The sequence below is a fragment of the Barbus barbus genome, assembly GCF_936440315.1.
Source record: "Barbus barbus genome assembly, chromosome: 26".
In the NCBI taxonomy this organism is placed as follows: Eukaryota; Metazoa; Chordata; class Actinopteri; order Cypriniformes; family Cyprinidae; genus Barbus; species Barbus barbus.
Genome location: NC_136754.1, coordinates 3,559,092 through 3,577,284, shown reverse-complemented (window position 1 = coordinate 3,577,284; position 18,193 = coordinate 3,559,092). Strand labels below are relative to the sequence as shown.

General features: G+C 37.3%; 1 protein-coding gene across 1 annotated transcript in view; it reads right to left on the bottom strand.

Annotated features, from left to right (window-relative positions):
* Nucleotides 1-18,193, bottom strand: part of LOC306846084 (E3 ubiquitin-protein ligase HECW1-like) — a 63,310-nt gene that overhangs the window by 4,830 nt on the left and 40,287 nt on the right. The window contains exons 7-25 of the mRNA XM_079379189.1: nucleotides 16,491-16,633; nucleotides 15,178-15,278; nucleotides 12,455-13,612; nucleotides 12,218-12,319; nucleotides 10,710-10,860; nucleotides 7,784-7,896; nucleotides 7,140-7,261; nucleotides 6,358-6,543; nucleotides 6,135-6,269; nucleotides 5,900-6,005; nucleotides 5,237-5,333; nucleotides 5,056-5,139; nucleotides 4,827-4,933; nucleotides 3,796-3,855; nucleotides 3,249-3,363; nucleotides 2,161-2,274; nucleotides 1,694-1,846; nucleotides 1,437-1,535; nucleotides 506-635 (exon numbers count right to left, since the gene is read on the bottom strand). Of these exons, the coding sequence (XP_079235315.1) occupies nucleotides 506-635; nucleotides 1,437-1,535; nucleotides 1,694-1,846; nucleotides 2,161-2,274; nucleotides 3,249-3,363; nucleotides 3,796-3,855; nucleotides 4,827-4,933; nucleotides 5,056-5,139; nucleotides 5,237-5,333; nucleotides 5,900-6,005; nucleotides 6,135-6,269; nucleotides 6,358-6,543; nucleotides 7,140-7,261; nucleotides 7,784-7,896; nucleotides 10,710-10,860; nucleotides 12,218-12,319; nucleotides 12,455-13,612; nucleotides 15,178-15,278; nucleotides 16,491-16,633 (3,276 nt within the window). The remainder of the gene's footprint in view (nucleotides 1-505; nucleotides 636-1,436; nucleotides 1,536-1,693; nucleotides 1,847-2,160; nucleotides 2,275-3,248; nucleotides 3,364-3,795; nucleotides 3,856-4,826; nucleotides 4,934-5,055; nucleotides 5,140-5,236; nucleotides 5,334-5,899; nucleotides 6,006-6,134; nucleotides 6,270-6,357; nucleotides 6,544-7,139; nucleotides 7,262-7,783; nucleotides 7,897-10,709; nucleotides 10,861-12,217; nucleotides 12,320-12,454; nucleotides 13,613-15,177; nucleotides 15,279-16,490; nucleotides 16,634-18,193) is intronic.

Here is an 18,193-nt window from a genome sequence, read left to right as displayed (position 1 = left end):
TGTGACCCTAGACCAGAAAACCAGTCTTAAGTGTCTTTTTTCCGAAACTGAGATTGATACATCATCTGAAAGCTGAGTAAATAAGCTTTCCATTGATGTATGGCTTGTCAGGCAGACAATATTTGGCTGAGATACAACTATTTGAAAATCTGGAATCTGAGGGTGCAAAAATGTCAAAATATTGAGAAAATCACCTTTAAAGTTGTCCAAATGAAGTTCTTAGCAATGCATATTACTAATCAAAAATGGTGTTTTGATATATTTATGGTAAGAAATTTACAAAATATCTTCATGAACACGATATTTATTTACTTAATTTTTATTTACTTAAGATTTACTTAATACCCTAATGATTTTTGGCATAAAAGAAAAAGGGATAATTTTGACCCATACAATGTATTTTTGGCTATTGCTACAAATATACCCCAGCGACTTAAGACTGGTTTTGTGATCCAGGGTCACACACACATATATAAAGGCAGGATTAGTTTTAGGTGTCTCCCACCTGTCCGAACACTTCCTCATTGACAGTGAAGGTGAGATCCAGCACATCTGTGATGTCATTGTCCTTCATCCACTGTAAGCTCTGATGAAACTCCTCATCCAGGTACTCCAGATCACTGAGATCTGTGGCTCTGCAAACAGGTGTAACAATGAGCATGTGCTTTTACAGTTAATACATTACAGGATATTGTATTCTGATAAGTGCTAGACTGATAGATTGGTCAGGCTATCTAATCCACTGATATTTGGGATTACTTCAAGATTACTATGTCCTTTGTTTAATTAATTCTTTTTTTTCTGAGTATTTTTTTGGAATAAAAAAAAAAAAAAGTGTGAAAAAAAAACATACCATTTTAATTTTATTTCATGTGTCATTTTGTTCATGTAAAATTGCAATAGAGTAAATTTAGGTATATTTTTGACATTGAGATGAGCGGTCAAAAAAAAAAAAAACCTGAATTTTCTGTAATTAACCATTGATCGTATCTAGACATCTGCTTCCTATTGGCTACTGAAAATCCCATTTCGGTCAGCTAACTAATTGCGAGCACACACAAACAGTTGTTCAAAAGCTGGGGGGGTCAGTAACAGCCAATACTTTTATTCAAAAAAGAAAATGCTGTTTTTTAAACGTTCTACCAATTAAAAATATCCTGAAAAATATATATATCACTGTTTTCATGAAAATATGAAACAATACAATTGTTTTCAACATTAATGATATTACTAAATATTCCTTGAGCAGCAAATCAGCATATTAGAATGATTTCTGAAGGATCATGCGACACTGGAGTAATGATGCTGAAAATTCACAGATTTGTTTTTTTCAACGCTTGTATACAACACAACGTGCTAACAAATTTGTCAATTTTGTTATCATTTTCAAATTCTGCATGTAGTTGAATGCATTTAATGGTTTCTGGTCCACTCACAGTCTGAGGAGAGCTTTATAAAACGGGCGGGTGAAGAAGACGTCCAACAAATACTGATGAATCAAAGCCAAGCCAAGAATTCGACCGCTGAAACGAAACCTGAAAACACACGTCACATCATGCGGTTAAAAAAACAGACATTCTGGCAATAACAACAGCAGTCAGTGACATAACTATTTATTTCTCTGTCAATGACAATTCAGTATGCGTTCTCATACCACACAGGAAGTGGAATTCCTTGGAAGGAAGTACCTCACCATTCCAAATGGTTTTCCACAAAAGCAGACATGGGGCTGATCTGGACAGTGTACGTGTCATTAGCGGAGTATTCAAACAGGCCGTAGTAAGGGTTAAACAGCTCCTGAGACAACAGGAAGAAAAACTCTCGCGATGGTCCACTGTAGTCCAGTCTGAAAAGAAAATCAAAGTTCAGATATAACTACACATAACTATCGCCTTTCCTCTGTATGTATGCTATCTGAACAAAAAAAGAACACAACATTACCATTTAAAACTATTAACAGACTATATATTTTATATACAAATATATTAAATAGATAATATTTGGCTATTTTTATTTGTTAATTGTCACCAACAGCCTTGTTTGCTTTCAATGTTTCAGTCAATTTGAGAATATATTCGGTAAAAGTGTTCATTTATTGTCAGCAATGATGAGTATGTGTTATACATTGGGTCATTTGCTGATATCAGATTTCTGCCTCACCCTTCCTCTCCAACAAAGGTGATGTACAGCTTGTTTCTCTGGAGCTCTTTACGGGAGTAGGCCATCACCTGGTTAAATGTTCCTTCCAACAGATGATCTCTTCTGACGATCAATCTAAAAAAACAGCATGAAGTCAGAACTGTAGGACATTTATCTGGCAGATACTGTTTTATAGCATTTGTTAACATACTTACTAGTATTTGCTCAGTACACATTACAGTGCATTAACATTCAAAATTTTAGTAAATTAAAATGAACACTGATCCATCAAGGACACATACATTAATAAGGTTCAAAATATTTGTATTTCAAATAAATGCTGTTTTTTTTGTTTTGACTTTGTATTCTGAAAACAAAAATATTTACAGTTTTCACAAAAACATTACGTTTTAAACATTGATAATAATAATAATAAATTCTTGAGTAGAAAATCAGCACATTAGAATGATTTCTGAAGGATCATGTGACACTGAAGACCGCAGTAATGATGCTGAAAATTCAGCTTTGCATCACAGGAATAAATTGCACTTTATAATATGTGACCCTGGACCACAAAACCAGTCTTAAGTGTCAATTTTTCGAAATTGAGATTTATACATAATATGAAAGCTGAATAAATAAACTTTCCATTGATGCATGGTTTGTTAGGATAGAACAATATTTGGCTGAGATACAACTATTTGAAAATCTGGAATCTGAGGGTGCAAAAAAATCTAAATGTTGAGAAAATCACCTTTAAAGTTGTCCAAATGATGCTCTTAGCAATGCATATTACTAATCAAAAATGAAGTTTTAATATATTTACGGTAAGAAATTCACTAAATATCTTCATGGAACATGATCTTTACTTAATATCCTAATGATTTTTGACATAAAAGAAAAATGCGTATTTTGACCCATGCAATGTATTTTTGGCTATTGCTACAAATATACCCCAGCGACTTAAGACTGGTTTTGTGGTCCAGGGTCACATATATTAAAACAGAAAACAGTTATTTTAAATTCTAATAATATTTCAAAATTGTACTGTTTTTACCGTATTTTTGATCAAATAAATGCAGCCTTGGTGAGCATAAGAGACTACGCACTTGATCTTGCCGGGTCCTTGCCCGTAGCCCTTTGCCTCCAACTTCCTGTAGAAGTTACGCAGTTTGGCTTCAAAATCTCTGCGATAGGGCGCTGGTGCCCGAGCCCTCTGGGTCCCTAAAAAACAGTCACAAATCATCACCACAGATGTAAAAGCTAGCTTACTATAAATATCAGTCATCAAGGAAAGACTGTCAAGGATCAGCAGGCCATCAAACAATTCGGAAAGAGTTCACCTTGAGAACAAAGACACAAAAAGGGGAGATGATCATTCCTTTCATTACGTAGAACACATATTTCAGGGCAAAGATTTTTGATAATGTTTCAGAGGACAGTTTTGTCTTCAATCATTTTTATCTGGTTTGTCCAAACATGCACAGCAGTCAAGTTTTACAAAAAAAGACTAGTTAACCACTTTAGGACAGAAGGAAACCTGGCAGACAAAGGTTTGTATATTCACACACTACAGGTTTGGGGTCTGTAAATGTGCTGATGACACAGAAAGGGGCAGCTGGGTTGGGACAGTATTTAAACTGGAGAGCGGCTGACCTGGAGAGCTCTCACCAGACAGACAGCAGGCTGGAACGAGAGGAGTTCGCTCAAGGAAGCCTTTATCAGAGCAGATCAGAGCGCGTGTCAATGACCTACGACTGGATTTCCTTGCAAACTTGAGGTTCTTCATGTAAATAAATCAATTTAAGAGCAATTTATCTGGTGTTAACATCCATCTCAGATCCTATCCCACTGCTAAATATGGGTATTTAATGTCTTAAAAAGGTGGTGAGAGACATATAGATGTGTGTGAACTATAAAATGTATTTATAACCATGTGTGTGAATAAGAAAAGTCCCCACAAGTCCTGTTCTGTTTTATGAAATTTAAGGTCAGCAATGATAAGTATATTAAATTGTATAACAAATGCCTTGTCATTTTAGGAGAAATTTGGGGATAGCAAAACACTAATCACAATACCATCTAATTCGTAATACATTATTACATTTTAAAAGACTATGACTTTGTCAGATAAATGCAAGTTAAAACATGGCGCAGTTGCATTTTCTACAGGATTGTGGTTTCAGAAAAGTTTGCAATCAATGAACAGCGTGCATTTGTGCCAAAAGATTGCTTAGGATCTACTGTTGATGAATTATGACAATGTAATATGTTAAAGATTGTTGTAAGAGTGCATATTTGATCACCTTCATCTTTTTGAATGAGCAATAGTAATATGCAACAGTAAAGCATATACATTTCAAAATAAAAGTCTCACAAACCTAGTGTACTTTTAGCATTCTACTAAATTCTTATAATAATAACACTTTTAAATATCTCCTTATATCCATATACCAAGAAAAAAAAAATTAATTGCTCATCTAATACTTTTTATGTTCTCCTTGGGAAAAAAGTAAGCGTCAAGCCCTGGTATAGGAGATTTTGCTTTAAGCATTTGAGAAGGATGGGACTGGAAGGTGCAAATGAGGCTTTTTGATTTGCAGACTTCACTAGATGTCATATCTAAACAATGTATGCATTTTGAAGAACATTTGAAGGCCTATGTTTAAAGCTCCTGGAAGACTCACCTGGAGAGTTTTGAGGAGAGGAACCAGGAGAGCAGCGCGGAGAGAAGTTGAACCCGGGGTGAAATGATGCAAGAGGAACATAAGACATGATGTCCTCCTCAAACAAACTGAAAAGCAAAGCAAAACACGTTCTGAAAAACTTATGCATGACATTATAAATTGTATTCTTAGGAAACACCACCTGTGCATTAATATTATTATTTTTTTAATATGACCAGTTGAGCTTTACCTTAACAGGATGACCAGGTCAGCATCACATGACAGCTTTTCCAATCTCTGTGTGCCTTCGGTTCGGATGTGATGCACCTTTTCCCTTAAGGCATAATGAACACACCCGAACAACTGAGAACTGTTTGGAAGTACTAATGATGTATTTTGTTACAGTAACAGAGGAAGGCATGGGGTCATACTTGAGCGAGTGATTCCTGGCCAGGCTCGGCTGCCGTTCCTGTAGCACCTCAAAGATGTTTGGTTGCCGTAAAAACACGACGATCTTATCATTGTATGCTGGGAAACAAATGGAAAAGAATTTATAAAAAAATTATTTTAATTTGTTATTATTATTATGCATTTATTTGATAAAAATGGCAGTAATATTATTAAATATTATGAAAATAACTGCATTTTATTTGATTATATTTTTAAATATTTGTGATCAAAGCTGAATTTTCAGCATCATTACTCCAGTCAGTGTCACATGATCCTTCAGAAATCATTCTAATATACTGATTTGCTGCTCAACACACATTTCTTATTATTAATGTTGAAAACAGTTGTGCTGCTTTGTATTTTTGTGGAAACTGTGAAACATTTTTCAAGATTCTCTGATGAATAAATCGTTCAAAACAACAGCATTTATTTGAAACAGATTTTTTTGTATCATTATGCATTACAAATGCCACTTTTGAAAAATTTAACTTTGAGCTTATTTTAAAACCATTTTTAAACGATTTCAGAACAAATACATGAACAGAAAAATATATACATATTTTTTTCTCTTTTTTTAGCTACATCGACCAGCCCTGAGTGCAACTATAACAGCGATCCATCCATTATTTGTGATTGGTTCATACCTAATGGCACTGGCTCCTGCTGACTTTGGCTTCGTATGGCTGCTACCAGGCTGTTTCCAGGCCTGGCTAGCAAAGACACCCCTCGGGTGCGTGACACCTCAGATGCCTGGAATTAATGTGGAAATGAATAAATCAATTATGTAACAGTCATTTCTGTATCATATACATAATGAGAAATCAGCACAGTATGAAGTCAGAGGAGACAGATTGTCTCTAGACTGTGAGTGTGTCTGACCTCTCCTGCGCTGTAGCTGCGTAATCTCTGCAGGTGCTGGCGGTGCGTCAGGTGGTTGGGCAATCTGCCGTTTTGCAAGGGGATCCTGGGGTCAATGAAGGTTGTGGCACGGCTGTTGTGGTCTACAAAGAACGACTGCGGAGAAAAGTGAAGGAGAGACAGTTGAAATAATGGCTTGACGGGCCCTGAGGTGAGATGTTAGGAAGAGCGTGATGTGAGGTACCTTCCCCTGCGGGTCTGTTTTGATCTCCCAGCCTCGTGGCAGCTCCAGCTGAGCATCAGCAAATCTATTTAAAAAGGTTACCAGGTCACGGTTGTGCTGGTACCGCTCAAAGTTTCGGGCATCACGCCTGATCTTTAGGACCATGTGTTTCAGACATGAGCTGTTTGTGAACATACGATACGCCCCCTGTAAAAAAAAAATAAAAAAAGATAATGTTAACATGACACTAGCATAAACTTCTTCATTAAAACATATGCACCACCAAGATTTTGGGGACTTTTTAATGTTTAAAAAACAAATTATGCACCAAGGCTGCATTTATGCATTTATTAATAAACACAGCAATACTGTGAAATATTATTACCATTTAAAATAACTGTTTTCTATTTGAATATATTAATGAAATATATTTTATTTCTGTAATGCAAAATGTTCAGTATCACTACTCCAGTCTTCAGTGTCACATGATCCTTCAAAAATCATTCTAATATGCCGATCTGGTGCCCACGAAACATTTCTTATTATCAATGTTGAAGACAGTTGTGCTGCTTTATATTTCTGTGGAAAGCATTTTTTTTATTTTTGGAAATATTATAAATTCCTTTATTGCCAATTTTGAGCAATTCAACGTGTTCTTGCTAAATAAAAGTATTAATTTCCTTCCATAAGAAATATCTTACCGACCCCAACATTTTGAACGACAGTGCAACTTAGAATAATCTTTAGAGGGACAATGAATGATTTAGATGCAGTGAATAGTGTGTAGTGTGGTGGAAACTCACATAATTTGCGTGGAGAACAGTGAAGAACTCTGGGTGAGTGATGAATTTAACTGCTGGACTCTGCAGCAGTAACGTGATCTTCTGACAGTGACCTGGAGAACACGGAGTGTCTCTCCTCAACTCTTAAAAGACAAAAATATGAATTAAAATGAATGAAAATGTTTATTCTTCTGCACGGTCAAACCTACCACACTGACAAGACATGCAAGGTCTGTGTTTAGTCCCTATTTATCAATAGTACCTTAGTACCTATTTATATGAGACATTCTCACAAGTAGATTTCAAAAGGCATGACTAAAATTTCAGTCGGTAGTCAATTTTCCCCAAAGAAAGACCTGATTTGTAGCAAACTGTATACTTTTTTTTTACACTTGACAGCCATTGGTTATTGTCTACATTTGTTATATGCAAATGACCAGGTCCAGATGCACATTTTTAACATTTTTCTGCAAAATGTGTCATATGGAGCTGAGAAAATTATACTCTAATTGGCTCTAGCTGGACGAATTATCAAATGTCTAAAAAAGAGAAATCTGCATTGGAGATTGTGCAAAATCACAAATAAACAAACAGGTTTTGCCTGGCATGAGCAAATTATTTCCCTGTTTTGGGGAAATCATTATGTTTGATGAGTGTGAAGTTACCGGTTGTCTGTGGAGGCGAGTCTGTCTCAGTGTTGGCTGTTCTCTCGTTGCGGGGGCTGCCTGACTCCTCGTCTCTCCTCTCTGGGGCCATCGTCCTCTGGATAGTCTGGTACCTGATGGGAACCCGAGTATTGCTGTTATTAGTCACTAATATCAATACAGTACGACTCCCATTGTAAAGAATCTTTTACAAATATGTCTAACCAAACCCCCTCACTTACATAACTCCTTTGCTGCTCGATGGTTCAGTAAAGCCGTGTGCTTTGAGAATAATCTAAATTTGTCATCTACTGCTAGTGGACTATTAAATAAACAGCATTTAATTACACTCTAAATGGAAACATGATGAAGCAGCTATATTTTTGTCCTGTAGGTGGCAAAAGAGTGCATGTTTATAAGCCCATGTGAGCGTGCTTGGTTCATAGAAAATTTGGAGTCTGTCCTCGCTGCAGCCTGGAGCACGATGACGTACTGGATCAGATGCAATACGTAGTGGATGTTTTACGTGCATGCACAGTATTTGATTTTAATGCACATGCGCAAAGTGGGGCTGTCATTAAAGCTAGTATTAAATGTAAATTAAACTGTAATTACGAGATATATAGGGGTGTTTCACAGGCATACTGTGATTTTAAACAAGTAGTGCAGGCTATTGAAACTTTTTGTAGTTTTGAACGAATGAGTTTATTTTTTATTAGTTTGCATCGTTTTGGAAATACAAATCTACTAATTACAATTTAGTTTGTTCTTTATGAAAAAATGGGTTCTATTGTCTTAATAGTCTTATAGTTCTGTCAATAATTCGTTCATTAATCAAATATTATTTTTCGTTCTCACTCTCTGTGCTATAAGTACAGAGTATAAAAGTTATAGGCCTACTAAAATATGCGGACATCTTTTTTTATACCGTATAAAAATAAAAAGAAGAAAAACAATCCTGTCAGTCGGGGTTCTGTTACCCAATAGATCCGTTATACCGGGTTATACCGGGTTTTTACAGTCAATCCTATGTCCTACAAATAGGGGACAAGGTAACAAAGATGAAAATTTCTATTTTTTGTGTGTTATTTATATGCAAGTTAAATCCCTGGAGATAGATCTAATGGCTAAAGACATACCATCCATTCCGTTACGAGAGCTCTCTCTCTCTTTGAGTGTTTTGTATTGTATCAGACGATGTGTGAAAAGCAACTAATAAAACATTTATGTTACTTGACTGAGGCGTTATTAGCGAGGTAAAGTCCAATTTGACCAAAAAACGTGAATCATTGGTAAATGAATCATTGGCTTTGAGCACTTTTACAAAGGTTGCTGTAGATTTTACTGTTATATGTGCCTATTTGGTTAAACTACAGCAACAGAGTCAGTCATACTTTGCTAAATATAAACCACTTGAGTCTGACAATATAGTAATTTTAGCACAGTTTCAAAAGTTACAGTAATGCATCAAAATTAAGTGAGATTTATGCTTACACCAAGATAAAAAATATCTGTCAATGGGGTGAGAAAAATACAATCGTTTTCCCTTTGAATTAAGTTTTTTTTTTTTTTATCCCACAGAAAGTCATTTTAAATATTAACTGTAAATCATGTTGCATTATTCATTTAAATACTCTCCTCCTATTAGTTGTGTGTTCTCTGAAAGGTAAACTCCTACAAATACATGTGAAATAAAGTCATCCACAAATACCCATGCCCACACTTTCTTTCACTTCATGTCTTCAGTAAATCCTGACAGTATTAGTTTTTTTTGTTAATTTTTTTGCAAACCCTAAAAGAAGGGTTAGCACTGGTGCATGCTGTTAATAAAACTGGCCCTTAATATTTTGTGTCATTTTGCATCTCAAATGTATCTTGACTTAAAAATGTTTATATATTTGTACTGTAAAACAAGACAATAATAATAAGAAAATGACTTTTTACCAAATTATTAGTTTTCTATCTAAAACAATGGAAAACAGTTAAATGATAAATGACACCAATGTTCAATGAATACATCTTTTTAAAAAATCGCGTTTGGTCTCGTGCTGTATCGTGTATCTTGTCAGTGTGTGCACTTGCTTGGCCATTTGTAGTTGATAAACAGGAAAGTGGGTTCAAGCGCCAGCAGAAGGCAGTGTAATGAAGTGGTCTTTAAGAGAAGCAGTCTATCAGCGGAAGTTTAAAATCAGCTCGTAAGTGTATTTACTTGTCTCAGTGTTTAGCGCATTTGCCGTTGCTAGGAAACGCTTATTTTTGTTTACTGTGTTGAGAGGTGCTGAAATCGTGTTTGGTCTCGTACTGTATCGCGTAGCTTGTCAGTGTGTGCACTTGCTTGGCCAGTTTTAGTTGATAAACAGGAAAGTGGGTCCAGCTGAATTGAAATGGTGATTTGTTGGATTGGTATAAAAAAGGTTATTATACCGCGGCAGTCGTCGTGTGAAGCCCTCTTAGTGTGAAGACCGAAGAGTGTAAAGACCATCAACTCTACCGTGTGACTCCACCAAGGGATAGAAGTATCGCTTTTTATTTTAGTGTTTTTCATTTATATGTTTAGTATTTAAATGTTGTTATATGCATGTGTCAATTTTATTTAATTTCTTTATTTTCTTAAATATGTGGGTAGATAGTATTTATAGAGTTGTAACTTTTAGTTTTAGTTACTTTTTCTTATTTGTAAGTCGCTTTGGACAAAAGCGTCTGCTAAATGACAAAAGTAAAAGTAAAGTAAAAGTAAAATGAATAAAACAATTAGTAATAAAAGTAATATAGTTAATTAGCCTAAATGTAGGCTGATTAGTGCTGAAACAAGCAGTAAGCCACTGCAACATGGCTCATCCAATCAGAACTAAACAAATTAAACATATAGAGTCAGTGAATCTTCATAGGATGCACCATGAACGCTATTCAACTGATCTGTATTCTGGATGGAAACAGTGTTGTTTACCTCCTGTTGAGCTGCTCCATCTGTTGGACGGAACCAGACCTGCGCAGGCCATCCGGCGTGGCTGCGGACGTTGGTCGTTGCCAGGTAGTGGTCCGGTTAATGTGATCCACATAGAACACACGACCGTGACTGTCAATACGGGCCTCCCAGTCTGAGCATGCCAAACAAAACAAACACACACATTTGAAGCCCAAGGCAATATTCTGGTCTGCCAGGCAAAAGTATTTCAAATAAGTGAAGTGAAGTGACATACTGCCAAGTATGGTGACCCATACTCGGAATTCGTGCTCTGCATTTAACCCATCCAACATGCACACACACAGCAGTGAACACACACACACCGTGAACACACACCCGGAGCAGTGGGCAGCCATTTATGCTGCGGCGCCCAGGGAGCAGTTGGGGGTTCGGTGCCTTGCTCAAGGGCACCTCAGTCGTGGTATTGAGGGTGGAGAGAGCGCTGGACATTCACTTCCCCCACCTACAATCCCTGCCGGCCCGAGACTCGAACCCGCAACCTTTGGATTACGAGTCCGACTCTCTAACCATTAGGCCACGACTTTCCCGTAAAATAAGTCTGATAGCTTAAAAAAAATGATAGTGGATCTCATTATTTATAAAAATCTTCATGCAATGTTTATTATGGGAATGCCACAAAGATCCCCTCAGTGTAGGATGCTTCAGATTTGACTCATTTTAACATAAACACGCACATAAAGCACAGCAGCGTGACGAAGTGACAGACGGTCTTGAGTGAGTCACAGAATTATGTTAATCAACACTAAAATCTCACAGTGTGGGTTAGTGAGAGTGACACTGGAGATGCTCATGTCTGATATGAAAGTTTGCTTGCGTGTAGGTAGTTGTAGTTTGACTCTATACAGCTTTGAAACGCAATGAAAAATATGAGGGCAGGTACACCAGGAGAAAGTGACACATTTGGATCGATTTTAACAATTTTGATTCGCTGCAATATTTTGCAACTTCCAAACTTGGAAAAAACATGCATAAACAACAACAATCATTTTTCACAAATGAAGAAATCTAAATGAAGTAACATTTTTCTCATAATGACATAATATCTGATGTTTCATAATAGACACAGGACCCCATATTATACATTTTACATTATACTGGTTATATATATATAATTTTTCATTATCCGTTTATATAATGATTATATAAAATACAATACAATGAAATTAATGTAATAAAAAAGTTACTTTACCATTCCCATATATATAAATTTATTATAATATCAATTTATTTACTGTTACTTTTGATGAATTCAATGACGAATGTATTAATTATGTATTTTTTTTTTATTTTCCAAGAAAAATACTTTTGTAAAGCATTTTTAAATTTGAAGTTTTAATAAAAAAAATTATTTCATTATTTTGATTACCTATATATAATCCAGAGGCAATTCACCTGTAGTACCTCCATATAATTTGTGAGACAAGAGTGTAAATACTGTACACGTGCATGTATTGTACGGCAGAACTTACTCGGTGGCAGCGGCTCGTCTATGGTGGGATAGTGATGTGGGTCAGGCCGCAGGGCAGGCAGCTGGCTCACTGCAGGATGGTTACAAGGCAAAGGACATTCTCCTAAACACATCACAAACACAAGCCAGGCCATTCTTCATAGATACTTTTCAATCACAAACCCGCAAAAGGGAAATCCAGACCTTTTTATAATAAAAACACATGATCTATGCATTCTGCCAATAGAAGTCTACTCACTTCTGCTGCTTGGTCCAGCTACCGGTGATTCTCCGTTACCCATAATGCCGTGCGGGCTCTGGACGTGACTATCTGGCGCCTCCTCCCACTGACAGCTCCCGTCCCCTGCCTCCCGGCTCTTAGCGCCCTGTCCTGTCTCCGCCTCCAATCCCAGAATGCCGTTCACTCTGTCCATCTCATCCTCGTCATCCTGTGAAGAAAACATAGTGCTCTCCGACCGCCGTGCACTGTCTAGAGACGGCGCCCGCACGTGGCCCGAGGCCCTCTGTGCCATGTGACTGCAGCATGGCACCGGGCTCAAATCGCACTCACTTTCTCCTGGTGACCTTTGACATGTGGTTTGTCCCTCAGCCCCAAGCGGCTGTCCATCTCCATCGAGCATCTGAATGAGGTCGGAGAGGCGCTCGTGTGAGCAGCTGCGGGGCAGTGTCCTGCGAGGGCCGTTGGGTGTTAAAGCGTGAGGCTCAAGGGTTGCACCCTCTTCCTCGTCTTCCTCTTGTTCTTCTACGCCCTGTGGCTGGTCGGGTTCGGGTCCAGCCGCATCTCCCGGTTGAGGTTGGGTGGACGGGAGGCTGTGCAGCAGGTGGTGGATTCGGATGTAATGGGAGCGTGGTGTTTCTGGTTCGCCACAGGCCGAAGCAATGACCGTCTCCAGCTCAGACACGGGAAGGGAACAAGGCCGCGGCTTCCTTCTCGGTGTGGTTCTGATCCTCAGCGAGCAGCCTTCCTCTAAATCCACAACTTGTTCCTCAGAAATCGTTTGCTGTTCTGAGACGGCTTCCTCTTCAACTCCTGCAGGATCTCCTAAATACTCTGCAGGCCCTTCGGCAAAGGCACTATCATTTTCTGCCTCTTCTTGGGGCGTCTCTTCAGCTTCAACGTTGGTCTCTTCTTGCTCCATTTGTTCAAGGCTCTCGACTGCTGCTTCCTCCTGCTGCTCCGGATGCGTCTGCTGCTCTTCCACTAAAGGTTCTTCCTCTACAGCTTCTGCTTCGGCTGATTCAACGTCCATGGGCATCTCTACAGAAGCCGTTTCTTCATCTAAGGGCAACTCTGGGGCCCCCTGGTCCAAACTCATGGTGTCTTCTGCCTGAGGCTGGACTTGAGCTTCTGCTGCTGCCACTGGTTGCTCTGTACTGAGAGACATGTCCTCATCATCTGTAGAGAGGACAGAAACCTGTGACCTACATGCATATAATGTATAAACGAAAATACTAGCTAGTAAGCATGCATGATATACTGTGGATCATCTGACTTTTTAATGTTATCATGACTGACCTGATTAGACTAGTATTAGATGTAATAATATGATGGCTTATTATGATGAATTACATCACAAGTCAAAAGTTTGAGGTCAGTAATTAATATTGTTATTCAGCAAGGATGCATTAAATTGTAAATTTACATTTATGCATTTAGCAGACGCGACTTACATTGCATTCAAGTTACAGTTTTTACATTTTATCAGCTCTTGCTTTCCCTGGGAATCGAACCATGACCTTGGCGTTGCTAGCGCCATGCTCTACTATTTGAGCTACAGGAAAGCTTAATTGTAAAATACTTTCAAATAGAAAAGTTGTTTTAAAATGTAGTAATATTTCACAATATTACTGTTTTTGCTGTATTTTTGCTAAAATAAATGCAGTCTTGGTGAGCTTAAGAGAATTTTTTTGAAAAAAATTAAAAATAATACAAACCAAACTTTTGAATGGTAGTGTATTTTTATAAGGACAATGAGAAAAAGCACAGGGTTGGTTGAAATGGATTTTATTTGTGAGGTCAGATCAGTTTGAAAAGTAATAGTACATCCTTAACAAGCCACTTGATTTGAGACATTAATTGAGTTACCTGACAAAGATTAGTATGTATAGTTTTGAACTAGCCTGCCATAGTGATGCCTTTGCAAACTAATTGAATGTCGATTTTAATATCACTAAAATAATCAGTTATTGTAACTGATTATAATATTAAGATAACTGATATGATAAAAAAATAAAACACAAAAATAATTATTTAGGGTGACCATACGTGCCATTTTTCCTGGATGCATCCTGGCCAGGATTTCTATATTACTTTGATTCAAAGTAACTCGAGAGCGTTTCGAAAACATAAGGAACCGATGTCGGTAACACTTTATTTCGATAGTCCACTTTAAACACTTTACTAACAGTAAGTAACTTTGCAACTACATGTAAACTAGCTGTCATTAGAGTATTAAGAGAGTAGAGACTGTCTGCTTAGTAACTAATATTTTGATGGGTCCACAACATACACTATACTGACTATGAGAAACTTTGCATGTATATGTCAACTTATTCTACTAACCCTAAACCTACCCTACTGAGAGTTAGTAGATATGTAGTTGCAAATTAATGAGAATTAGTTTACATGTAGTTGACATGTAGTTACAAAGTTACTCATCGTTAATAGAATGTCTAAAGTGGACAATCAAAATAAAGTGTAACCCCGATGTCATACACCGATTGGTCTGCACATGCAAACAAAGCCAAATTCTAGATATTTTAGACAATATAGAAATCCTGGCCAGGATGCATCCCGGAAAAATGGCACATATGGTCACCCTAAATTATTATTAACATCTGAAATTTCCATATCAGTCTGTCATTATTGTCTAGAGTTCTGTTTAATGTAGCAGGACTGTACACTATGAACGTGTTAATGATTTATATTCAATAAAAGGTAGATTAAAAATCTGTATTTACCTGGATGGATGGAGGACGTAATCTCAAACCTGAACTGCAGCTGGCCACTGACATGCTCAGTTGGAAGCCTCCGACCCAGAGTGTAACTGACCACTCGATCACTGTGACAAAAAACATGAATACCTCAAAATGTAGCATTTCAAGTCGTTAGCATAACAAATCAAGCCATATTTCAAAATGTTACAAACGAGCCTATTTTTCTTCTTAAGTTAAAGGGGTCATACGATGTTGCTAAAAAGAACATTATTTTGTGTATGTAGTGTAATGCAATGTTACGCAGTTTAAGTGTCAAAAAACATTATTTTCCACATACGGTACATTATTGTTGCTCCTCTATGCCCCGCCTTTCTGAAACGCGTCGATTTTTACAAAGCTCATCATTCTGAGAAGCGAGGTATACTCTGATTGGCCAGCTATCCGGTGCGTTGTGATTGGCCGAATACCTCAAGTGTGTGATGGAAATTTTACGCCCCTTAACGTATTGTGATGGCGTGTCCCGGTGCGACGAGAGAAAAACAATAAAACCCATTATACCCGAGGCATTTGTTGCATCCAGTGGGGACATAATTACTGATTATAATGACTTATACAGTCTTTTTTTACGCGTTTTGCGTTGCATCGTGCCGCGTAAACATTACCATGTCTGCATTTGGGATCGGAGAAACCACAAACAACAAGCACCACTCCACACTGCTCAAAACTCACGTTTGAATAGTCAGTAGCAAATTCTTTAAATATGAAAACATACTTACAGGCTGTGAGTCATAAGCCCCAGACTGTCATTGCAAAGTTTGAATTGCCCCACTTTATAGTGTGCACAGCTACTCTCCTGCCAGGTTCAGGAAAAAGTCCTCTGACAAATGCGCTGCACACACTCTAAAATTTGGGTTGAACTGTTCTGGAACAGTGTTGTAAATACAACTTAACCACTGATTTCTAGTTGTGACCTCTTTTGGAAGCCCAAACAAAGTAGTTTCGCTTTCACAATGAAACAAACAGCATCTCCACGACATGGCGGCAGCAACAATAATACTACAGCTAGAATAAAAGTTACACCTTCTTTCTTTGCATATGCATTTGGGCGGTGTTATGCAAATCTTCCCACACCGTGACGTACACATGTGGGGGCATGTTTAAATGAGGCATTTTAGGAGGGCGTGGACGAGTCTTAAGTAAGAATACCTCTTTGGGTTTGAGACTTTAGTCTTTGCAACGTTAGCTTGTAACACTCCAAAGAGAAAGGAAAACTTGAAATCGCATCATATGACCCCTTTAAGTGAAGTGCAAGCTTCTTTATCTTTTAGAGCACATACCCGATTGCATGTTTCTCCAGTAATCTTTGCACTGGCATGGACAGCTTGCCCAAAAAACGCTTTATGATGGGTCGGCTTTTGGCAAACTTATCCTTCACCTCGATCTCCAACACATCCGTGGGCAGAGACACAAAATTAAAGCGCTACAAGCAGGAAATACAAAGACACAGAGGAAGAAACAGCAATCATTGCAAACAAACCTTGTAACCTAAAGTGAAACAAATCATGTTTGTATCAAGCAAATGTGCATTTTACAAAAGAATGTAAATGCAATGTGGGAAGTCGTCCGTCATCAGAGTTGGATGTTGCTGGTGTAAAAGACACTGCCTTTTATTTATGCAACAAAAGCCAAGAACTCAAACAAACAAATAAAATGTTCATAAAAAAGAAAACCAAATATTCATGTGTTCATATTTGGCATGGAGCCTCACATTTGTGCTTGTATGGGTAGTTTATGCTTTGGAAGTCGAATTACCTTTTTGTTTTCTTCAACATCAATATCATAGTTTAATTTAATTTAACCTATAATAACTAAGGACTGAAATTGAGTGATTATGATCACCTATAAGACATGTAGCACTAACCAAAAAGTATCCCTTCAAACAATGATGGAAAACAAACTCGCCTTCCATCATTCATTCTCTACGTCTTGACCTATTTTAATCCACCCTTGTAAGGCGATCTCCTCTACTCTTCTCTATTCTAATAAAAGCACTTAGAGGAAGAGAAGTCTCAGCCAGAAACAGCCACTCAACATGAAAACAATCCCATCAATTCTAGATGATCTCACCCACACCAATAAGTTGTAGTGATGGGATTTGTAAAGAATTTAACATTTCTGGTTGTGAATCCATTAAATGATTGCAAGTACTGAGAAAGCACTAAATAATTCATACTAACTGCATATACTACTACTGTTGAAAAGTTTGAAGTCAATAAGGGTTTTTTTCTTAAATAAATTACTGCTTTAATCCAGCAAGGATGTAGTAAAATGACCAAAGGTGACAGTAAAGACATTTATAATTTATATTTCAAATAATTGTTGTTCTTGTGAACTTTCATCAAAGTAACCAAAAGTATTGTGGTTTCCACAAAAATATTAAGCAGCACATTATTTATTATTATCAATTGTTTTCAACATTGATAATAATAAGAAATGTTTCTTGAGCAGCAAATCAGCATATTAGAATGATTTCTGATGGATCATGTGGCACTGAAGACTGGAGTAATGATAAAATAATATTTCACACTCTTACTGTATTTTTTTACTGTATATATGTTTTTACTGTATCAAATAAATACAGCCTTGGTGAGCATAAGATACTTCTTGCATAAACATTAAAAAAAAATAATGTTTATATATAGCACTATTGGCTGTTTTAGACCAATGATATCGTTTGTGATTCAAATCGTACAGCTCCTGTATTTTTCATAAACAGAATTAGTTCTCAATACCAAGCCCTACAGAGATGACATGCTGTGTAATGAAAATAGAAAAAGATTTGAACAAAATCCTATCCGTCAGTCAGCAGGACAGTGAGCTGTGATTCTGCAGTGACGCATCAAGTTTATTTGCAGAATAAAGGATTTACATGACAAACTCCATGTGGACTCTGTACAAAGCACAGAAGGGCAGCGTTGGGTTAAACGTCTGTGAATAAATAACACTGGAACCAGATATTGTTTTGTAAGGATTTTTATAT